Below are 25,827 nucleotides of genomic sequence, written 5' to 3'. Positions count from 1 at the left end.
AGTGCGCATGCGCGGCTGAGAGTGCATCTTGTCTGCAGCCAGACCCTATTGCCTATTGGTTTTTTCTGTAATTAGAGTGAAGTTCACAGAGGATATTTGACCCGTCAAAATTTGAGATTTACCGTTTGAGTCGAGCACGTACACTTCAGCATGTTTGCACTGAAGATACTTAGGAGTTTTTCTCCTGCGACGAAAAATGTTTATTTGCGGAGTAAACAGGCGTTTACTGTGACTATGTCTAGGTGAGTGTCGTTGAGTTTTATTTATTGTTTTCATCAACAGTTTCTTCCATATACATTTCATTTTCTTTAATGTTTTGTCTGTACAGAAACAGTTTGTTTTTCCATATTTAATTATCCAATGCATTAATTAATAATTCACAAAAAGGTTATTTTTACGTCTAAACAACAACGTAATAATTTTATTATTAAATATAGGAAAACAAAAACTGGTAAGTGTTGTTACTATAACTTTACTGTAAAAAAAAAGCTAAGCTAAGTAGCTTACTCATTATTTTATATTGTAAGGCAACTTAATTTAGCAGGATTGACCAAATAACTAGCATTTCCTCAGCCGTTACCATGCCGACACTGCCGCAATCAAGCGCGCCAGAAACGGCCCAGCCCCGTTTATATAAATCTACCATATTGTTCATACATTTTCATTTAAATTTGATACCCAGCCAAAACGTTTACTTACATTTTAATTGTATAATTTATAATACATAAATAACATTACTTAAATCTATACAAACATCACATTATTATGAAAGCAATTATATATCCATTTGTAAAGAACTCACTTGATCTGGTTGGCATGAAATCATTTTATTTACAAAACAATTACAAAACTATATTACATCAAATAATATAATAGTTGTTACATTACATCAATTACATCGGCAGTTGTTATACAATTATTGTAAATAAAATAATATTTACCACATTTTGAAAAAAATATATACACTGGTATTTACTTATACACAGACTGTAAAATTTAAAAATTAAAAAAAAAATGTTTTAAAACACATTGGTAAATGTAAAAAGTTTTACTGTTAAACATTTTGTACTTAGCAAAATAATTAGCTGAAGAACTTAGCTGAACTTAGCTGAAGATCTCCAGGAACGGGATTGGGCACCTCTGCAGGACTTTATTACATAAAAATACTAACTCAAAAGACAAAAAACAACAACAACAACACCTAAAAAAAACAAATAAAAATATAGCTGCAAGCAGCAATTCGGGGCCAAGCCCCAGAAGGGGCAGTAGCGCAATACGGAGCAGGTAGAGCAAAAACAGAAGAAATTGAATGTTCATGCAGAACAGCTGGTTCAGAAGGACAGGTGGAAATGAAATGAAAATCAATAGAAGTTCAGATGAGAATGAACACAGAATGAACTAAAAATACTTGTATCTAATTCAAGAGGAATAAATATTAGTACAATGCTTATTTGGATAAAAAAGGAATCAAAATGACTCATTACACACAATTGAATAATGACCACCCAACACGGGATTCGAACCCACGACCTCCAGGTTCAGCGTCCATTGCACATCTCATTGCACCACTGTGAAGGTGAATATTGGCACAAATGCCGAAGTTCATTAGTTCATGTGAAAATGAACTTAAAATGAAGAATTTTAATAAAACTGCACTGAATGTTATATTTAATAACTTTACTTTAGATCATTCTGCAGCTCATCATGCTGTAGCGCAATACAGAGCAGGAAGAGGAAAAACAGCAGAAAATGAACAAACATGAAACAGCTGGTTCAGAATTATGGGCGAGAATGATCTCAGAATGTACAGAAGCTTAGATGAAAATGAACACAGCATGAAACAAAAAGCATTTATTTCTAATCCAAGAGGCAATAAAGGAATCAAAACACACTTTTTCATAAAACCCCTCCACACGGGATTCGAACCCGCTATCTTTGGGTACTGGGCTCTTCAGGTACCTGGCTTTACACATTGAGCTACTTCATGACACATATTCAACCTCCCGTGGAAGAAACCTTTTAGTGTAAGAAAGAATTTACAAAAAAAAGCATATTAGCATGCTAAGCTAACTTAATGCTAATGAAGCTCATGGCTAACTTGATAGCTGAAGAGCCATATTAAAAAGAATGACAACTGGTTAGCATGCTAAGCAATTAGCATGCTAAGCTAACTAGCATAAGACAACAAACACAAGCAAGGTCACAATCAGAGATGAATATCTCGGGAACAGTAGCGAATATCAAAATTCCATTCAGTCATTTCTATGCGGCTCGGTCCAAAGATCATCTGAGCTGATTTTGGACAAAATTGGACAAAAATTGTAGGAGGAGTAGCGAAAAAACTGTTTTACATTTATTTCAATATGGCGGACAGGTACATTTAAGGAAAATGACAAATGACACATCATCGGAATCGGCATAAGCCAGGGAATAAAATGACATAAAGCATACACATTTTGGAAAGTGTTTTCAAAAGTTATAAGCATTTTTGGAAAAAAACATTATATCTGTGGAACAGTAGGTGGCGCTGTTCTGAAACTTCTCAGGTACCTTCAGGACATTCTCAAGGTCATACGTACCAATTTTTGTGAAGATATGTCAAATTGTTTAAAAGATATTGCAATTTATGACAAAATTCAAAATGGCGGACACGTGATTCATCCAATATTGAAAGAATCGGTATCGTCGGATTCGGCATGATCCAAGGAATCCATAGACACCAATATCTTGATTTTCTGACAAACTGTTCAAAAGTTATTGGCCAAAATAGCCATTTTTCATATCTCATGACCTGTAGGTGGCGCTGTTCCCAAGTTTGGCATGGACCCTCAGATCATGGTCCTGATGAAGCGTACCAATTTTTGTTTCGATTGCTCAAAGTTTGGCCGAGATACAGCCTCTATACTAATTTCGGGTCGACCTCGTTACCTTCGTGACATTATAACTTTTGAACAAAGATGAATTAAAAAAATCTGTTCAGTTATTTCTATGCGGCTCAGTCCAAAGATCATCTGATCAAAATTCGTACAAAATTGGACAGAATTTGAAGGAGGAGTAGCGAAAAAACGGAATACTGTACTTTTCAAAATGGCCGCTACTGTTATGGGCGGAGACTTAATGTAAGATGTTGAGTAGCATCAGCATAATGAGATGAATCAGATGTACTAAATTACATTTTTCTAGAGCAAAAGGTTCAAAAGTTATAACCTTTAGAATAGTGAAATTTTGAACTGGTGGTGGCGCTATAGAGTTGGTTCTAGAGACTCCAAATTTGGTCCAATCACTATTCATGAGCATCTCTACAACTGTGCCAAATTTCATCATTTTCTCATGTTCCGTTGATAGGGCTGCCATAGACTCCCATTCGGGAGGAAGAATAATAATAATAAAAGGGAAAACGTACAATTACAATAGGGGCTACAGCCCCTTCGGGGCTTGGCCCCTAATAATAAAAGGGAAAACGTACAATTACAATAGGGGCTACAGCCCCTTTGGGGCTTGGCCCCTAATGAAAATCAATAGAAGTTCAGAGAATGAACACGGAATGAACTAAAATACTTGTATCTCATTGAAGAGGAATAAAGATTAGCACAATCCTTATTTGGATAAAAAAGGTATCAAAATGACTCATTACACACAATTGTATAAAGGAACCCCACACGAGATTTGAATCCACGACCTCCGGGTCCAAGGTCCATTTCTCATCTCATTGCACCACTGTGCAAGTGAATGTTTCCACACCTGCCGAAGTTTATTAGTTCATGTGAAAATGAACTCAAAATGAAGAATTCTTATAAAGCTGCACTTTAGATCATTCTGCAGCTCATCATGCTGTAGTGCAATACAGAGCAGGAAGAGGAAAAACAGCAGAAAATGAACAAACATGAAACAGCTGGTTCAGAATTACGGGCAAGAATGAACTCAGAATGTACATAAGCTTAGATGAAAATGAACACAGCATGAAACAAAAAGCATTTATTTCTAATCCAAGAGGCAGTAAAGGAATCAAAACACACTATTTTATAAAACCGCTCCACCTGGGATTCGAACCCACTAACTTCGGATACAGGGCTCTTCAGATAACTGGCTTTACACATTGAGCTACTTGAGGATGCACATTCAACAGACTGTGGAAGAAACCTTTTAGTCTAACAAAGAATTCACAAAAAAAGCATTACTTAGCATGCTAACCATATTAGCATGCTAAGCTAACTTAATGCTAATGAAGCTCATGGTTAACTTGATAACTGAAGAGCCACATTAAAGAGAATGACAACTGGTTAGCATGCTAAGCAATTAGCATGCTAAGCTAACTAGCATAAGACAACAAACACAAGCAAGGTCACATTCAGAGATGAATATCTTGGGAATGGTAGCGAATATCAAAAATCCATTCAGTCATTTCTGTGCGGCTCGGTCCAAAGATCACCTGAGCTGATTTTGGACAAAATTGGACAAAAATTGTAGGAGGAGTAGCGAAAAAACTGTTTTCCATTTATTTCAATATGGCGGACAGGTACATTTAAGGAAAATGACAAATGACACATCGTCGGAATCGGCATAAGCCAGGGAATAAAATGACATAAAGCATACACATTTTGGAAAGTGTTTTCAAAAGTTATAAGTGGTTTTGCAATAATCATTACATCTGTGGAACAGTAGGTGGCGCTGTGTTGAAACTTCTCAGGTACCTTCAGGACCTTCTAAAGGTCATACATACCAATTTGTGTGAAGATATGTCAAATTGTTTAAAAGTTATTGCAATTTATGACAAAATTCAAAATGGCGGACACGTGGTTCATCCGATGTTGACGAATTCGATATCCTCGGATTCGGCATGGCACAGGGAATCCATAGACACCAAGATCTTGATTTTCTAATAAAGTGTTCAAAAGTTATTGGCCAAAATAGCCATTTTTCAGATCTCATGACCTGTAGGTGGCGCTGTTCCCAAATTTGGCATGGAACCTCAGATCATGGTCTTGATCAAGTGTACCAATTTTAGTTTTGATTGCTCAAAGTTTGGCCGAGATACAGCCTCTATAGCAATTTTGGGTCAACCTCGTTAACTTCGTGACATCATAACTTTTGAACAAAGATGAATAAAAAAAATCTGTTCAGTCATTTCTGTGCGGCTCAGACCAAAGATCACCTGATCAAAGTTTGGACAAAATTGGACAAATTTTGAAGGAGGAGTAGCGAAAAAACGGAATACTGTACTTTTCAAAATGGCCACTACTGTACTGGGTGGAGACTTAATGTAAGATATTGAATGTGATCAGTATGAAGAGAGGAATCAGTTGTATTGACATTCATTTTTCTGGAACAAAGGGTTCAAAAGTTATAACCTTTACAAAAGTGAATATTTGAACTGGTGGTGGCGCTATAGACTTAGTCCTAGATACTCCAAAGTTGGTCAAATTACTTTTAATTACTATCACTACAAGCATGCCAAATTTGATAATTTTCCTTCTTATGGTTCATTGATTACCATACAGGGGGAAGAAGAATAACTACGAATTTGGACATAAAGGAATTGCATGTGATAGCTTCAGATTAGACCAGTTTTAGGCAGAATGCCTAGAACAGACACAAGTTCTGCATCTTTTCCTGCCACAGTACCTCATGCGGTCTGGGCATGTGTCACACTGAGTTTCGAACCCACGATGCAGAGCATTCGGGATCCGTGGCGTAACACATTGAGCTAATCAGCCATGCAAGTTCATCAGTATGCTAAGCAGAGGTTTCAGTGTGAGAAAGAGTTCACAAAAAAAAAAGCTTCATAGCATGTTAACCATATTAGTATGCAAAGTTATTTAATGCCAACTAAGTTTTGGTTAACCTGTTGACTGAAGACCACATTAGAAAGAATAGCAATAGTTTAGCATGCTAAGCAATTACTGTGCTAAGCTAACTAGTATAAGACAACAAACACAAGCAAGGTCACATTCAGAGATGAATATCTTGGGAATGGTAGCGAATATCAAAAATCCGTTCAGTCATTTCTGTGCGGCTCGGTCCAAAGATCATCTGAGCTGATTTTGGACAAAATTGACCAAAATTTGTGGGAGGAGTAGCGAAAAAACTGTTTTTGATTTAATTCAATATGGCAGACAGGTACATTTAAGGAAAATGACAAATGACACATCGTCGGAATCGGCATAAGCCAGGGAATAAAATGACATAAAGCATACACATTTTGGAAAGTGTTTTCAAAAGTTATAAGTGGTTTTGCAATAATCATTACATCTGTGGAACAGTAGGTGGCGCTGTGTTGAAACTTCTCAGGTACCTTCAGGACCTTCTAAAGGTCATACGTACCAATTTGTGTGAAGATATGTCAAATTGTTTAAAAGTTATTGCAATTTATGACAAAATTCAAAATGGCGGACACGTGGTTCATCCGATGTTGACGAATTCGATATCCTCGGATTCGGCATGGCACAGGGAATCCATAGACACCAAGATCTTGATTTTCTAATAAAGTGTTCAAAAGTTATTGGCCAAAATAGCCATTTTTCAGATCTCATGACCTGTAGGTGGCGCTGTTCCCAAATTTGGCATGGAACCTCAGATCATGGTCTTGATCAAGTGTACCAATTTTAGTTTCGATTGCTCAAAGTTTGGCCGAGATACAGCCTCTATAGCAATTTTGGGTCAACCTCGTTAACTTCGTGACATCATAACTTTTGAACAAAGATGAATAAAAAAAATCTGTTCAGTCATTTCTGTGCGGCTCAGACCAAAGATCACCTGATCAAAGTTTGGACAAAATTGGACAAATTTTGAAGGAGGAGAAGCGAAAAAAACAAATACTGTACTTTTCAAAATGGCCGCTACTGTAATGGGTGGAGACTTAATGTAAGAAGTTGAATAGCATCAGCATGAAGAGACGAATCAGATGAACTAAATTTAATTTTTCTATGACAAACAGTTCAAATGTTAAAACCGTTAGAATGTTGAAATTTTGAACTGGTGGTGGCGCTAAAGAGTTGGTTCTAGAGACTCCAAATTTGGTCCAATCACTATTCATGAGCATCTCTACAACTGTGCCAAATTTCATCATTTTCTCATGTTCCGTTGATAGGGCTGCCATAGACTCCCATTCGGGAGGAAGAATAATAATAATAAAAGGGAAAACGTACAATTACAATAGGGGCTACAGCCCCTTCGGGGCTTGGCCCCTAATAAACCTTCTTGAAGAACTGTGTAAACAAGTGCTTCTGAACATGCTAAAACTGAAGATCATCTTCTATAACAACTGCAGTGCTTGATGGACTTGTTCTTTCATTGACCACAATGACAAAATCAGTGATGTCTGGCTCTCCCAACGCCTCCTGAAATCTTGTGCTTTTTTCAGTGATTTGGTGTAACTTTGTACAAACCTAGAAAATCAAAAACACACAAGTGTATAACCAGTGGATGTAGAACCAGTGATCTGAAACATTAAGGTGTGACAAACATGCAAAAAAAATGAAAAATCAGGAAGGGGGCAAGCACTTTTTGTGACATGTTGTAGCTATTGTTTCTATAGGCTATGGTTGCTATTTTTCATAACACATGCTATGATAAAAAAGTGTTATAAATGTGCTAAAATTTAAGTGTTTTATAAAGTGCTAAAATGTTATAGTTTGACTTCTTACGGCACACTGAAGTAGAAAATTCTGTCAAACTGATAAGCTTACAGGTGCTTAAATAATCTAAAACATCATATAAACCATGAGGCAATTTCTGATGGTTAGTATATCACAGTTTAATATTTTCATCATCATTAAAATGATGAAAGGAAGCAACATGCATATAGGCCTAGCGTAAGTTTCATTTTGATTAAAAAATAACGGAAAGAAGGAGAGGTTTTACAACCTTTACATCTGAGTTCTGAGGGAAATTATATTAAATTATATGAATTAAAGTATAAATGAATTCTATGAATGTACCTCTGAAGGGAACTGACTGACTTGATAAAAGTTTTGATGGCATTTTCTTTTCATCTTACCTCCGTGTAACGCACAGTGTTTATAAGCAGGGCTGCTTTGTTTACTGAGGTTACTGGGGTCACAGCTCTATTTCTGTTGTTCCAAAAGCGCCACCTACTGACAGAGAGTGGATTTAGTGGATTTAGTGGATTAGCTTGGCTGGGGTTTATGTATGTTTGTGAAACTCATGACCACATTTTTATGTGCTGTTGTAAATTTTTACCTAATGTTCACACCAAAATTACACCCTTGAATAATTGGCTTTTGCCACTAATGTCAAAGCAAATTTTAAAAAAATTATTATCTGGAAATATTTATTTCATATTAATTATTTTTTAACACCCACTTGAATAAAATGAAACATTAATTTCAGATGTATTTCAGATATATTGTTGACTAGATGCTGCATTAGTGGAAAACAGTATGTTTGCTGTCGAGGCTGAGAGGATGCTAACATTAGTAGTACCTCAAGCGGTTAAAACAATGTGACAAAAACACCAGCTGTTTAATCTCATGATTGTTACCATTCATTAGTTTTTATCCATTTGTTCACTGTTATGCATTCATTATCCAGCGAAGTTGCATATTTAAACTATTCCTTATCATGCAGCGACAGAAACATAAATCAGAAATGTATTCGATTTCAGTTCTTTTTTTTATCAGCACTGTAACACACATTTTGAATAGATAATCAAGTTTTCTAAAATAGAGTCAAATAATGCATGAAGTATACATATAGTAGACTTAGGCTATGCCTTTGCATTTACATTTTAAAATTTTAAAGTTGTCTCTTACATTAGTTATAATGCACTATGATTTGACATGAATGATCAATGTATAATTAATATATTAGTATTTTTTATATTTAAAAATTACAATGAACATTTAGCCAACAAAATGTAAGAAAGAGTTAAAACTGAACACAGTCTTCCTGCTCAAACTGTGTACAGAACAATTTTTAATAATATTGTTTGCTCCTTTTGTATTTTATATTTACTTGTACTTTTACTTTCAATACTTAAGTATGTTTAATATCAAAAAATACTTATCGTACTTTTCGTACCAAAAATATCACATACTTTAAAACTTTTACTCCAGTAACATTCTAAACAGTGACTTTAACTTCTACCAAAGTCATTTTCTGGTAAGATATCTATACTTTTACTCAAGTATGGTTTTCGAGTACTTTATACACCACTGAATAAAAGTGTTAATATGTGCATTTTCAAATGACACTGGTGTTTCCTATGCGTTTTTCACAGTCAAAATTAGAATGTAAATTAATAGAACTTTTTGAGGAATGTTATACTAACAACAAAAAAAAAGTACCAAAAGTAAAAGTATTCTGTATGGACTGTTGTTTTTGTTAAACTACCTTGGAGTACCACATAAATACAATGGAATGTGAATGTGGTTGAACATATTATTAAATCAGAGGTAAAAATATATTTCTAATATGTAATATATTTCTAATATTTAAAGAACTATAGCCTGGTCTATTTTAAGGTGTTAATTTGATTCCCAGAATGCAGCATGCAGAGATCCAGCATGGTAAAACAGCAGCTCCTTTTCGACCTGAAACATCCATGGCCAAAACGCTGATGGACATCGGCACCAGACGGATCTTCTCAGAGGAACACGACCTGTTCCGTCAGAATGTGCGGCGGTTCTTTCAAGAGGAAGTTGTTCCATATCACACTCAGTAAGTCACAAGTTTGTCTTTGTCGTACCATCTCATCCTGACATGTAATAGATACAAGATTAAAAATGTGATATAGTCTTAAATGTATGCGCATATACTTGCTTACAGGTGGGAGAAGGCTGGTGAGGTCAGCAGAGAGGTTTGGGAAAAGGCTGGAGAACACGGATTGCTGGGAATAGTTACGCCTGAGGAGCATGGAGGAATCGGAGGAGACCTCCTATCCGCTGCTATCGTGTTGGAGGAGCAGTGAGTAACCCCGCCCTCACCTGTCTGTCACAGTAGCTATAGTAGATTAGTAAATAGCTGTTTGTAATCAGACTATCAGAAAAAACAGTTCAATAGGTCGTGTCAACACTTGATCGGACTGAAAACTGAAACTGGAAATTTCTGCGCATATGCAATGACATGGATGGCGTAATGACAGATGATGCACAGATGTTGTTGTTAAATATAGTGTCATAAATATCTGTTGTTCTAAAATTCTCCTTCCTTCCACTCATCATCTGTGAAGTGGTGCAGGACAATGTTCTCTCATCCACAGACGCCTTGTTTTGGGCATGGGAAGGGGCGATTTTAACGCTTAATAAATATAAGCAGCACAACGCAAAGCTTCATGTGCTCGTCGTCTACCAAATAAGCACCCCAAATAGATAAATGTTACGTCTGTTTTTAAAAGAGAAAAAACAGAAAAAGAAAAATCAAAATAATTACCACAGTTATCAAAACAAATTTTAATCTAGCTACCACTAAACAACACAAATGCCACAAAATGTCCTCCATATTCCAGAACCTTAAAATAGTAATATATTAAATAAAATGTGATAATAGATAGGAATATAGAAAGATAAGAATGGGAATATTGAATAATAGATATAAATAAATGTTGACATAAATGAAAGTAAATTTATTAAATATTATTCTTTAAAAATATATACTAGAATTGAATACACTTGAATTGCAATTCTGTGTCCTTCATACTGCCTCAAATTAAAGGATTAGTTCACTTTCAAATGAAAATTAGCCCAAGCTTTACTCACCCTCAAGCCATCCTATGTGTATATGACTTTCTTCTTTCTGATGAACACAATCTGAGAAATATTAATAAATATCCTGACGCATCCGAGCTTTATAATGGCAGAGAGTGGGATCAATGAGTATGAGCTGAAGAAAGTGTTCCATCCACATCCATCCATCATAAACGTGTACTCCACATGGCTCTGGACTTCGCTTCAGAAGGCATTTATTAACCCCCCAGAGCTGTGTGGAGTACACGTTTATATTAGATGGATGTGGATGGAACACTTTCTTCAGCTCATACTCATGACCCCTGTTCACTGCAATTATAAAGCTTGGATGCATCAGGATATTTATTAATATTTCTCTGATTATGTTCATCAGAAAGAAGAAAGTAATATACACCTAGGATGGCTTGAGGGTGTTTAAAGCTTGGGGTAATTTTCATTTGAAAGTGAACTAATCCTTTAAGGACTGGAATTTAAAATGCAAGTTGCTTCTGAATGGTGCACCACCCTGACTGTATAGAGTTCAGTTTTACCCTTGGCTTTGTGTGTCTGTGTGTGTTGTAATGTAGCAGGTGTTCTGGCTCTGTTTGTGTTGTAGAATGTACTGTAACTGCAGTGGTCCTGGGTTCTCTCTCCACTCTGAGATTGTAATGCCTTATATCAGTCACTATGGCTCCAAGGCTCAGATCGAGCGCTATATTCCACAGTTGACTGCTGGGAAATGCATCGGGGCCATCGCTATGACGGAACCTGCAGCCGGCAGGTGGGATTCAGTGCAGACATGACATTAAAGAATAAATGGCACTTTAGTCCCTTGGATGGGTGAACAAATGAACTTCACTTTTAAAGATACAAAGACACTGACTCCCAGTGTGCATCATGTTTTCATGCTTTCTGAGTCATACTGTGATATATTCTTTTGTTCACTGAGTCGTCCCAGTTCAAGTGTTCTATTTTCTCTATGAAGTGACCTTCAAGGAGTGAAGACGTATGCGAAAAAAGATGGAACTGACTGGATTCTCAATGGAAGCAAGGTATGAACAAGTGCAAGTGATGCAAAGATTTTTTCAATCAATCAATCAATCAATCAATCATAATCTAAATAGCATCTTTCAAACTAATCTAATGCAAGTGTAAACATGTTACTGACAAAATACAAGCAATTAAAATAATACAAAAATAGTTCTTAATAAAACATTAAAATGTTAGAATAGAATTAAAAAAGAATGATCAACAATCAAATGTTTATAAAGCAAAATAAAATAGAAATACAGTACCTGTCAAAAGTTTGGAATCATTAAAATTTTTTTAATGAAGTCTCCGCTCTCCAAGGCTGCTTTTATTTCTTCAAAAATACAGTAAAAACAGTAATATTGCAAAATTTTATTACAAATTAAATTATTTGAATATATTTAGGGCCTGAGCACCTTGTTTTTTTTGTCATAGCGCCACCTGCTGGCAACAGGAAATGGCATGCTTTACACTGTAATGCAACTGTATATGCCATGAAGTACCAAACATGTTAGAAACCCGCTAAATCATGCAACACTTGGCTAAGTGCTAAAGTATGTGATTAATGGTGCAATATGTAAGAATTTTGCAGTAAAATATCCAAAAACCACTAGGCCAGTGTTATATATTTTGTTCACTTGACTACTTACAACATCCCAAATGTTTGCAACTATTTGTAAATCTTGAGAAAGTTGCAATTTTAACCATGGCTCCGGGACGGGTGAGGAGTCGCCTCTCAATTGCCCGCGTTACCCTCGGTTTCTGGTTTTATTTTGTAGAAACCATGGAAACACCAAAGACGCTTTAATATATTACACGTTTTAATAGACAAGGCAACAACTGTTTTGATATATTTATAGACAGAAAACTAATTATTGTTATATAGCTCAACACGTTCAGTCTTATTATTTAAATCTATTTTTCTTGATTTTTTGCGAGTACCATGCTTTACCATGCCTCAGAGAAAAACACTATTTTGTCAAATAGCTAACATAGCATAATCAGATGCAGCTTTATTTTTAGTAACAGTAACACAGAATTCTCCATCATACAATACATTTTAAAATTAATTGCATGCCATTTATCAACACAAGCTATCCAGCATTTAACATGATATTCTAAAATCAATCTAGCTTACTGCAGTGTGTCTCAAACAAGTGTCTCACAGCAGCCGCCACGCAAAAGCACAGAGTAATGTTATAACATTTTTAACACACTCAAATGTATCTAATATGAGAAACAGAGCTGTGCTGGCGACTGTGGTGTAATAAAAGTTCCACTGCTCGTGAGGCGCTCCAGTGGCCTTGTTCAGCTCCCACAACACTCGATCCTGCTCTGCTTCACACTACAGTAACGTTAATCACATCCATGAACATGATTTCTTCCCGAGTCCTATCCTGATTATTTTCTACAGGCCATTGAGGTGAAGACCACATGTCCAAGATTCCACGCTCAAACTTGGCGTCATCAAGCTACGCCTTTGTTTTGAATAGGCCTCTAGCGACCTCTAGCGGACAGAAAATGTTACATAGTGCATCTGTAACACCACGAAACAGGAAGTTGTTGTAAGTCAGGTATACAATGTCCAATCTGCTCCAAACTTCGCATGTTTGATAATAGTCCTGACCTGATGACATCAACATGGAAATATTTAGTTACGGTCAAAGCGCCACCTGCTGCCAGCAGGAAGTATGGTGCATCAAAATAATAATAATAATAATAATAATAATAATAATAATAATAATAATAATGTTTTATTTATTTAGTGCCTTTCAAGAACCCAAGGACGCTTTATATGAAGTTGCTAGATAACATGTATACATATACAAGTATACAGTCAGTATACAACACGTGATCGACCAGATGGAACAGACAAAGAAAGTTAATCTACATTAAACTTACAAAAACAAGCATAGAGCTGCCATGACTTTGCCATATTTCTCCTCTATTTATCCTCTTAAAATGTCACCCACTGTTTTATTAAGGCCACCGGGTGGTGGTGAGCCCGGGTGTGAGGGCCCTTTTATCGCTGCTTGCAGCTTTTATTTAAAATGTAATTTATACCTGTGAATATTTGGTGCTAAGATAACATTTCTTCTTATTATCGAAGTTGAAAATTTGCTAAACATTTTTGTAGGAAATGGTGATATTTTTTCAGGATTCTTTGATGAATAGAAAGTTCAATGAACAGCATTTATTAAATAGAAATCTTTTGTAACATTATAAATGTCTTCACTGTCACTTTTGATCAATTGAATGCATCCTTGATGCATAAAAGTATTAATTTCTCCCTTTTTTTAATCTTACCACAAATGTTTAAATGGTATCATTATTTTTACAAAAATGTTAAGCAGCAAAAACTGTTTTCAACATTGATAATAATAATAATAATAATAAATGTTTCTTGAGCATCAAATCAACATATTAGCATGATTTCTGAAGGATCATGTAACACTGAAAATTCAGCTTTGCCATCACAGGAATAAATTACATTTTTAAATGTATTAAAATAGAAAACAATTATTTTTAAAAATTGTAATTATATTTCACAATAGCACTGTTTTACTGTATTTTGATTAAATAAATGCAGCCTTGATGAGCATAAGAGATTCTTTCAAAAACATTCAAAAATTGTAATGTTTCCAATTTTTTGACAGATACTGTAAATGATGATAATAAATAAAACAAATGGTATACTAGAATCAGAAAATAATTAGATGCTAAATAAATGCCAGATTACATAAGCGGATTTTTAATTTACATTTAAAAATATAAGTATTACCCATATTACCTCTCACTTCCTCCGGGAGGTTATTCAGTGAAACTGGAAGATCTAAGGGGCCTTAGATTTAACATGGTTTACGTGTTGCAGCATTAAGGGCTGTGTCCATCTTTCACTAAAATTGTTTTTTCAAAGCTTATATCCTGTTGTACCATAATTAATTATGCCCAACTGACATGATCAGGTATTTTGTTGAAAATAAACAGCCACTTTCCAAATGTTAGAATCCTTCAGAAATTGTGCAGCTACATTGTTCTTCCACAGCTAAGAACTGCACAACATTTGAAACTTAGATTACATCTAAATCTATTTTTATTCCAAGTGTTATCTCTCTCTACACTAACATGTACCAGTGGGTGGCCAAAATGTGCATTGATGAAATAAGCATTGATCTGTCTATACAGGCAGTCTTGTGATGTTTTCATCTCTGTTACCTAAGAAAGAGATGGGAGTACAAAACGAGTCGTTTGGCAGTTTGATTTCAATAAAAACTGTTCTTAGACTAACAAAAACATTTTGAGTTCTCTCATAATTTTAATTTTTGAGTGAACTACTGCTTTTTTTAATTATATTAAGCTGGGAGGGGTTTAAACATGAACATCTTTTGCTGAGTGAATCTTCTGCAGATTAGTTTGTTGATTGTTATGAATATTCATAAATTTTCCATCAGGTTTTGTTAAAACACAGTCTTCTACTTCTGTCACTTTCTTTCAGGTGTTCATCTCAAACGGTTGGATGAGTGATGTAGTGATTGTAGTAGCCGTGACTAACCGTGAAGCGAAGACAGCAGCTCATGGACTCAGTCTGTTTCTGGTTGATGCCGGCACTAAGGGCTTCCAAAAGGGCCGAAAGCTGGAGAAACTCGGACTTAAAGCTCAGGTGCCCCTGAAGCCTTCCATATACATAAGATCTGTTTTAAATGCATATAATTTGCCGTCTTATGTAAGAGTTATTGAAACACTATATAGGTAAAAGTTTTGTGTCTCTGTTTCTGTGCAGGATACAGCTGAGCTGTTTTTTGAGGACGTGCGTTTGCCCGCTGAAGCTTTGTTGGGTCAGGTCAATAAAGGATTTTATTATCTGATGAACGAGCTGCCACAGGTATAACAGTGAGAGCACAAATCTTCTGCTGTCTAGCTCTGAAGGAAGCTGACTGCCTTCAGAAGTTTTGATGATATTTTTGTTTCATCCTACCTCTGTATAAGTAGTGTTTATAAGCTCTGTGCTGCTTTTGTAGAAGAATGTAAAGAGTATAAATGAGTATTATTTGTATAATTAGAGTTGCCCCCCCCCCTTCTAACTTCAGCACCCAATCAATTCCCCCTCTATTATTTTGTAAACGGATTGCATTGTCAGTAGAAGATATCAGAATATGAAGGGAATAAGATTTTGCGAATTTAAACAATTCTACAAAAAGGCACACCATTATATAACAGGGAGAGATTTCAGTCAGTTTTTTCTTTCTCTGTCATTCTGCAGGAACGCCTTGTTGTAGCAGTCATGGGCCTGGCCAGCAGTGAGTTCATGTTTGAAGAGGCAAGGAACTATGTGATGCAGCGGAAGGCATTTGGCAGGACCATCGCTGACCTGCAGGTAAATATTAAAGGCGCAATATGTAAGATTTTTGGATTAAAATATCCAAAAACCACTAGAACAATGTTAACCAGGACACAAACCATGTCCGTGCGTCACCTATCAATGACATCATACCCACGTTACCCTCGATTTCCGGTTTTATTTTGTAGAAACCATGGAAACACCAAAGACGCTTTAATATATTATGTGTTTTTATTAGACAGGTGAGCAACTGTTTGGATACATTCATCAACAGAAAACAAATCATTGTTATTTAGCTCAACACAGTAAATCTTACTGTTTAAATCTTGTTTTCTTGATTTACCGCAAGTACCATGTTTTACCATGCCTAATATCGAACTAGCTAAATGCAGATTACAACAAGTGTCTCATAATAGCTTTAGAGCAAATGCACAGAGTAGCATTAATATAACTTTCAACACACAAGTGTATCTATTATGATAAAACAGCGCTGCATCACCCCACATATGTATGACCGGAAGAAGCGGAAGTGGTTGTCTGCGGCATAATAAAAGCTCCACTGCTCTCGAGCAGCCTTGTTCTGCTCCAGCGGCTTTCAGCCACACTGCTTCATACTACAGTAATGTTAATAAATCATTAATACATTAGCTCTTACATGAATATGATTTCTGCCTGAGTCCCATCCGTTGGATTCTTTTCCACTAGCTATAGATGTGAAGACAACACTGGAAGAAGTACCAGTACTTGACAAAAATGCTTTTGCATCTGAAGTCTTTTTCATATATAAATAATAGAATGAATCAAATGGTTAATCCAGATATTACTCATTAATTCCCATGGTGATATAGATATATACTCAGTCTCTTTATTAGAATTTAACCAGAAAATACAGGAAATTTTGTAAAATATATATGTATATATATATATATATATATATATATATATATATATATATATATATATATATATATATATATATATATATATATATATATATATATATATATATATATATACATTTATATATATATATATATATATATATATATATATATATATATATATATATATATATAAAAGAAAAACAAAAAAACGGCTTCAATTGGCTAAAGTGGCAAGTATATACTGACCTCCCCTTATACTTGAGCAATAACAGGAACCGGCTCTCTTAAACCTAAATGGAATGGAAAAGGACTGGAAGGCCAAGAAAACTCTCAAAATATGATGAGAAGTTTCTCAGAGTTTCTGCTTTGACAAACTGGAAGCAGGAAAGGAATTATTTTCACAGTATTATGAGCTCTCTTATCTCAAAAAAAGGAAAATTTGATTTTTCATGGTATGACCCCTTTAAAAACCCTTTCGGTTCTATTGAGTTTCTGTGCCAGATCCTCATAATTAGTGTCCTCATTTGTTTAGTCTGCTTTTAACCTCGCGTAAGGTCACAGCCACACACTCACTTTGTAACTGTATCCCTCCATCCTGCTGGCAGTTTGAGACAGATGCTCAGAGAAATTAAATAAGCTTCATTATGTTGTTCATTTGTGCATATAGATGAGTAGAATCAGTGAGGTCTAAATCAGGTTTGCAATAATAACACCACATCATCATCATCAGAACTATATGTGACTGTCTATATTTCAGGTGGTTCAGCACAAACTGGCTGAGTTGAAGACAGACATCTGTGTAGGTCGAGCTTTCGTTGATAGCTGCCTTCAGCTCCACAGTGAGAAGAAAATGGACTCAAACACAGCATCTATGGCCAAATACTGGTGAGTCTCTTGTTGAGTAAAAATACTTGTGTTGGGCACTTTTGAAACACTGCTTAATGAAGCTTCGAAAGCTTTTGTACTCCCCAACTAATGTTATTTCAACAAACAAGGCTATGTCACGTCATACTGTTTCGAGCCTTGGTTTTGAAATGTTTGAAAATTCTTATGGTTTCTTGTAAGAGGGTGTTGATCTGATGAACCTGAATGAGTGTCCATTGTTTTTAACTGATCTCTGTTCAGTTTTATAATTTAGGTTCAGCTTGAATTTCAATACATTTTAATAACATGCATGTATAATATAAAATTATAATTATTTCTAATTGGACTAGTTTGCCAAGCCTTGTCTATATGTGCAGTCATATTTAACATTGTTTGATTCATTTTTCAGTAATTTCAATAGGAATCTGCATGATCAAGAATTTTGCATCAGGGCGAAATTTCACAACAGCTTCAAGTTGTTGATGCAAATTCGCAGCTTAACATTTAGAAAGCTGCTTGGTTTGAAAGTGACTTCTGTGTGAGCTGAGCGCTACACTATTGACATTGTAGCCAATCACAGACATATATGTTGAGCGCGTGAACAGAATGGCCAATTAGAGGTGTTTACGAATCCACTCAACACTGCTCAAAGCGTCACATTTTTTAAATTTCAGTATCGACTTTGTGTCGGTATTTAATGATCTGTAGTTTACATTAAGGCCCTGATATACTCATAGCAAAGTTCTTTTTTGTCCTCCACTTAAAAAAAGTTTGAAATACACAAGCAGCGGTATAGTGCTAGCAAACATCCTGTCGCCGCCCATGCTGCTTAGATGAATATGTAAATATGTGCTGTGCGTTTCCCTCTCAATAACAAAAAAATAAACACACAGCAAGATCACAGCATTTAAGAAAACAGCAATTAAGAAAGCATCTGATGTTATACCAATTGTGAATGTGTCTTTTTCCCTCTTTAGGGCTTCAGATTTGCAGAATAAAGTTGCCACTCAGTGCCTGCAGCTTCATGGAGGATGGGGCTACATGTGGGAGTATCCGATAGCCAAGTGAGTAACAGTCACTAAGTAACATCAGCGTTGTCTACTTTGGCCTTGTAACCAGAATGCAGTGTTTGTTCTGTTACAGTGATTTCACACGGTCGTTGAAGGGATAGTTCACCCACAAATAAAATCCATTAAACACAAAAATAAAATAAGAATGATGAATAAATGAGATAAAAAAATGAGAATGTCCAAGCTGCAGGGACATGAGTTTTACTTATACAGACTTTTGTATTTTCCTGCTTGAAGTATAATAATGTAAATTGTGTTGTCAGAGGGAAAAAATGCTGCATTTTTTTAAATGCATTAAATGTATTGAAAAATGCAACTTTTACCTGTGAACAGCTCATGATCAAAACAAAAAGAATTATTGTAATTTAACTGTTAAAAAATGACAACAAATTCCCAAGCACAAGGGAGAAATGCGAAAGAATATTTAAAAGGGCTAATAATACATTAATTACGTTTACGAGCACTACAGTCTCATTAAAAACGACACGTAGTTTAACACAAAGAGAATAAAGACATAGTTTAATTTTTGTCCATTCTCTAAGTCTTTTGTTCATCAGAATAATCGTGTCATCGCGTTCAGATACACGTATCAGTGTCCAGTTTGCACATATATTTCATTTGAAGAAGACTTGATGAAATATGTGTGCATACACCGTGCTGGTTCATGTTTGGTGCAGGAAAATGTGTGAAATACATCCATAAAAACTTTAAAAACTGATACTTTATTCTGTATAATCCACGTGGCTAGTGTTGTTAAACTCATCGTGGAGCTCCGCGCTGAAACCGATCATATGCGCGCTCCGCGTGTATATCATAACAATCGAATTTTTCATGTGTTCGTATTCAAACTTCAGTTCTGACCGCATCGCGGACAAAATACAAACAACACTCCTGTGCTTGCTGTGCTGGGGGAAACATACACACGGCTCGCGTGTCCGAAGGCAGAGGTGAATGAACAGCACTTTTGTGACATTTGAATTCGCATTGAAACATTTGAAACTTTTGTAATGCGATCTTATGCGAACATATTTTCCATTTGTGCTGGTAGATTACAGCAAAACAAACCACATGCACTCAAACTTCTGTTCTGGTCCCGTCGCAGGGAAACGCATTTTTGTGTTGTAGCACTGTGGTGCACAAGCACCAACGATATGTCTCTGAATGACAAGAGACGGAGGCAAGAGAAGTGATACTTCCTCATGCATTATACAGCAATTACAATCTTATGCATACTACAGTGCAGTCAGTGATTGGATTGAATGTGCTTTTTCTCATGAATAAATGCAGAAATTGTTGACGTCAGCATGTTCGACCAGCCCATACTGGAGCCAGTCTTGCTGGTGGTACACGATGACGTCAGATTTTGTGACGTTGCTCCGACTTTGCTTTTCAAACCGGAAGACAGAAATCGCTCTGAAAAATGCAAAAATAACTAATTTCCAATTATGAATAAAATTAATGAGTACCTTTAGTGTTTTCAATGATGTGCAGCCTATACATATCTGTTCACAGCTCAAAAAATGTGTTCTGGGGTTTCATGACCCTTTAATGTTCTCAACATGACCCACAGAATCAATTAAGACCAGTTTCAGTACAATAGGCCACATTTATATAAGGCCACTTGCATTTTTAAAAAATGTTATTGCAACATTTGGCCACAAGGTGGCGCTGTCTTGAAACCATTTGAGAACCTTCAGAACAGTGTGCCGATGACACATAATGAGTTTTGTAATGATACACCAATGCATTTATATAATATAGCGTTTCATATAATAATACTGTATTGTAATTAATGGCAATTTCATTTTTTGTTCAGTTATAGCGCCACCAAGAGGCACAATCCCACCACTTTTTTTATGTGTCCTCAGAGTGAGCCCATACGTGTGTGTGTGTCAAATTTGGTTAAAGTATCTTATTTCGTTTTGGAGTTAGAAACATTTATATGTATGACAACATAAAAAATTAGATTTTTTTTTGCCACTTCCTTTCAAAATTTTGACATTTTGGCAATAGTTTTTAGTTAACCAGCTAAGGTTCCGTATTTCCTACGGTGGTTTCGTCTCGATCGGATTAACGATCATGAAAAAAAAAAATTCAAATTCAAAATTCGGAAAGAATGCGGCTCCAGTTCAGTTTTTTACGTAAGTAGAATAGGGAAGGGTAGGACATACAGCATAAGCTTTTTGAAGAATAAGCTTACGTGGTTTAAACTGGTTTAAACTGGGTCATCGTGCTGATGACCCATACCTAGTTAGTTTTTTTGAAGAATAAGCGTAAGTGGTTTATTCAACTTGTGCACTATATTCTTACTCTTTAGCGGTCATATGATATTTTCAAATTTAAGTAGTTATTCACTGAAAATCATATTAACAGCTTGATTACGGAGCCCCTAAAGGGACATGGTGATGGGGAAAAATATGAGATGGGAGGAAAAGTAAAAGTTTTGCATATTCAAAGATATTCGCTAAAGTTTTTTAAGCGCTAAATCACCACGTCGCACAAACCATAAGGCGAAACCTAGCATGTTTGGTATCGTTGGACTCGGCAAGGATTCAGGAATCAAAGGAGATGACATAAAAATAAGTCAACCACACTCAAAGTTATAAGCATTTGAATATTTGATTTTACTCCAGGCTCCTTCAGGGCATCGTGCTGATGTCCCATACCTAGTTTGGTACCCATACCGAGCAATGATATGATAATGCATTCATAAAATACAGCATTTTATGCCAAAATTCAAAATGGCTGAAAATTGGATATCCCTTGACTCGGCATGATTCCCTGAATCTGATGAGACCACTTTTATGATTTCTAGACAAACCGTTCAGAAGTTATAAGCAAAAATAGGCATTTTTCATATCTCCAGACCAGTAGATGGCGCTGCGCCGAAACGCAGCATGTAGCCTCTGGTTACGCTTGGCATGACATGTTGCAAGTTTGGTCTGAATATGATAAAGCGTTGCGGAGATATAACCTTGTGTCCAATTTGTGGTGCTCTACGTTAAAGGATTAGTCCACTTTCAAATAAAAATTTCCTGATAATTTACTCACCCCCATGTCATCCAAGATGTTCATGTCTTTCTTTCTTTGGTCGAAAAGAAATACAAATGTATATGCTTTATAAACACAAATGATGGTCTCGCACATGCTTCCGCTTTCCGTATTCTTCAAAAAGCTTACGCTGTATGTCCTACCCTTCCCTATTCTACTTGCGTAAAAAACTGAACTGGCGCTGCGTTCTTTCCGAATTTTGAATTTGATTTTTTTTTTTTTTTTTCACGGAGGTCATCTCCTTGGATTTCTTGATTCCTTGCTGAGCCCAATGATACCAAATATGCTAGGTTTCGATTTATGATTTGGCAAATGTTGTGACTTAGCTTTAAAAAAAAACTTTTGCCAATATCTTCTAAACTGTTAGTCCGATCAAGATGAAACCACCGTAGGAAATTCAAAATCATAGGTCGTTGGCTATATGCTACTGGCCAAATGTAAAAATTTTGATAGTACGTGGAAAAAAAAAAATGCAATCAAAGTCAGGTGTGGGTAATTTTTTGTATGTGTTTATACATATAAGTAACTATAACTCTTTATTCAACTTGTTTATTCAACTTGTGCACTATATTCTTACTCTTCAGCGGTCATATGATATTTTCAAATTTAAGTAGTTATTCACTGAAAATCATATTAACAGCTTGATTACGGAGCCCCTAAAGGGACATGGTGATGGGGAAAAATATGAGATGGGAGGAAAAAAAATATTTCAATGCTTTTGTGTTCTCTAGTAAAAGTTTTGCATTCCCCCGATAAACTGCAAAAAACTTTGTGAGCAAAAAGCCAGCGAATGCAAAGTTTCTCTGGAGAACGCAAAACATTTGCGAGAAAACATAAAAGCATTGACTTAATATTTTTCCTCCCATCTTATATTGTTCCCCTTCACCATGTCTTTTTAGGGGCTCCATAGCTTCACAGTTTGAAATAGCATGTTCAATTCCTGTAATTATAATGTCCAGCAGAGGGCGTGTTTCTCTCAGCTCTGCACTGTCACACAACTACAAATATCTCACTCTATTTAAATGGGTTCATTTGACCTGCCATTAATAGAAATGCTTTTGTGCATTGTGAAAACACTTTTAAATAGTCTTTCCATGGAATCTACAGTTTGACTATGTAGTTATCAAGAGTGGCTTATCAGAAATCAGACTAGTACATATTTGCATATTTTGTTGGCAGCAGTTGTACCTTGTGTCGGTGTGAAATGCCTCTTTCAGAACCTCCCGGAATGATCATATATAATATATAGTTTTTAGATATTTAAAATAGATTATCTCTCTGCTAGATTAAATGAAATGTAAAAAAAAATTTAAACTTATTTTATTGTATCATCAAGAATTTTTGCTTTTACTTTCATGACATTATTAGGCACATTTTCTTATTTTTGTAATGAGAGTTGAGTACATTTCTGGTCCTTGTTACTTTAATGAAAGAAAATTTTTATATTATTTAAATTGCAAAGTATTTGTAGATATTTGCTGTATTTCTTATGTTGATATACATTTTAAAAAGCATTGTATTATAGCTTTTTATTGTATGTGTGTGTGTGTGTGTGTGTGTGTGTGTGTGTGTGTGTGTGTGTGTGTGTGTGTGTGTATTATATATATATATATATATATATATATATATATATACACACACACACACACACACACACACACACACATACACATGAGAATCATAATTAATAATTACCAAATAAAAAAGGCTCCATGTCTGGATACTGTAAATTACAGTAATGAGAATGTTTTCCCCTCTTCCATTATAATAATGACAATTTGAGGGGAAATGTGCATGCCATGAAAATGTCACAGTGTAAAGTATCTTAATGGTCTTAAAAATAAGCTTCAATTAATATAATGTATTTATTTTTTCTTTGTTCTTGAGGTGAAATACAGCCTGGACATTCTTGAGATTCACCCAGCCAGACTTTCTCTCTTGACCCATAAATACAATGCAGCAGAAAGTTTTTAATGACTGTCTCGTGTTCTCTCTTTCAGGGCTTTTGCAGACTCCAGAGTCCAACCCATCTATGGAGGAACCAACGAGATCATGAAAGAACTCATCGCACGCAACATTGTTAGCAAAAAATAAATATAGGAAAAATGAGATGAGATGAGAGTTTGATTTGGTGCCTTTCATGACTTCTGTGTCTGTAGCAGGAGCTTCATGGATTATTGATTATAAATAGGATCTCAGATGAGTGATTCAACGCATAGTAAATGTTAATGTCATGTGACAGAATGTTGATATCATATGGTGTCTCCGGAGAGAATGTCTCTTCTGTTTGTGACTCCATGTTCTATGTATGGATATATTTTAAGCAATATTTGTCTTCCAGATGAACAATTTGCACCACTTTAGAACTTAAAACCACTTTTACTGTTCTTAAGTTCAGATATTTTTTTCAAGTGATTTTGATTGTTTGATATGTGAATGCCAACTCTTTGTGTACTAATCTTTATAAAGATGTTTCTAAAGATGGCTCTTCTGTTCTTTCATCTCACAATGTGATTCTCTTTTTTTTTTTCAAAGACACCTTCGGGAAAATAAAAACAGTTTGTGAATTTTAATCATGCACTGTTATGATTTGTGTAAACAAAGAGAGTCTGTATAAGTGTGTGTGTAAGTTATGTGTGTTTTATGAGTCTCTGGCTGGCTGGCGTATTCATAGTGAGTCATGGAGCAGAGGTGGGTGGTCTGCGAGAGTTAGTTGGTGGGTGTTATAAAGAGATTAAAACCAGAGTGTTCAACTCTCTCTCCATCCCGCCCTCTTTCTGTCACGGGTATAATTATAGAGCCGTTTTCCTTTTATTCAAAGATATTCAAATATAGAGACGTGCTATGAAAGTTCAGAGCGACTATAGATTAGACAGAGAAGAGAAAATCGTCTTTCAAAAGCAAGTTTGACTCCTGGTCAGAAGATCAAAGTCATGATTTTCAAACGAATTGTTCTATTGAACTGATCGTTTTTATTGATTCGATTGAACTTCTTGGCAAAGTCCATAAAGCACTCGGTTATCTGTCCTATTTTCTGTGAATGTGCAAAACTTCCGATTAATTAGCTACTAGGTAAATAACTAGAAGAATAACAAAGTGTTATTTTTGAGAAATAGTTGCAATTGCAAGAAAAATGTCAGAATTGCAGGATATAAACTAATTGCTAGAAAATGTCAGAATTCCAAATTTACATCTCGAAATTGTGATATAAACTTGCAATTGCAAGTTATAAAGTCCAATTCTGATAAAAAAATTCAACTCACAATTCTGAGATTTTCTTGCAAAAAATAGTCGCAGTTGCAAGAAAAAACTCAGAATTGCGAATTTACATCTCGAAATTCTAGCTTTTTTCTGAGAATTGTGATATGAACTTGCAATTGCAAGTTATAAAGTCCAATTCTGAAAAAAAAATCAACTCACAATTCTGACATTTTCTTGCAATTTCTGAGAAAGTCACAATTGCGAGGAAAAAGTCAGAATTGTGAGATACAAGATATAAACTTATAATTGTGAGGAAAAAAGTCAGAAGTGTGTTTATATATTTCGAAATTCAGACTTTTTCTCAGAATTGTGACATAAACTTGCAATTGCAAGTTAGTCCAATTTTGATAAAAAAAAGTAAACTCACAATTCTGACATTTTCTTGCAATTTCTGAGAAGTAAAGTCACAATTGCGAGAAAAAAAGTCAGAATTGTGAGTTTATATCTCAATGACTTTTTTTCTTAGAATAGTGAGATAAACTTTTTTGCAATTATGAGTTATAAAGTCCAATTCTGAGAAAAAAAGTCGACAATTCTGACATTTTCTCACAAAAAGTTAATGTCTCACAGTTCCGACTTTATAACGCGCAATTGCTTTTTCGCAAAAAATTTTTTTGTAATTCTGACTTTACTTTACCAAATTGTGG

The 25,827-nt window shown here is 35.4% G+C and overlaps 1 protein-coding gene across 1 annotated transcript; it reads left to right on the top strand.

The window, feature by feature from the left end:
• LOC125254660 (long-chain specific acyl-CoA dehydrogenase, mitochondrial-like) lies at positions 1–24,403 on the top strand. Its single transcript, XM_048169381.1, has 11 exons — positions 1–242; positions 9,502–9,678; positions 9,787–9,924; positions 11,299–11,463; positions 11,668–11,734; positions 15,208–15,372; positions 15,493–15,594; positions 15,973–16,086; positions 17,692–17,819; positions 18,776–18,862; positions 23,920–24,403. The coding sequence occupies exons 1-11, from the start codon at positions 151–153 to the stop codon at positions 24,011–24,013; spliced, it is 1,329 nt and encodes a 442-aa protein (XP_048025338.1). The 5' UTR covers positions 1–150; the 3' UTR covers positions 24,014–24,403.
• The last annotated feature ends 1,424 nt before the right edge of the window (positions 24,404–25,827 follow it).

This window comes from Megalobrama amblycephala, linkage group LG19, assembly GCF_018812025.1.
Source record: "Megalobrama amblycephala isolate DHTTF-2021 linkage group LG19, ASM1881202v1, whole genome shotgun sequence".
NCBI lineage: Eukaryota > Metazoa > Chordata > Actinopteri > Cypriniformes > Xenocyprididae > Megalobrama > Megalobrama amblycephala.
Note: the sequence above shows the minus strand (reverse complement) of the source record. Positions and strands in the feature narration are given on the sequence as shown.

Bases quoted from the DNA above. Each gene is read 5' to 3' on its own strand.
- LOC125254660 (XM_048169381.1), top strand. From the start codon at position 151: ATGTTTGCACTGAAGATACTTAGGAGTTTTTCTCCTGCGACGAAAAAT. The intron at 11,735-15,207 runs GTATGAACAAGT...ACTTTCTTTCAG, and splicing joins GGATTCTCAATGGAAGCAAG to GTGTTCATCTCAAACGGTTG. The intron at 15,373-15,492 runs GTGCCCCTGAAG...GTTTCTGTGCAG, and splicing joins AACTCGGACTTAAAGCTCAG to GATACAGCTGAGCTGTTTTT.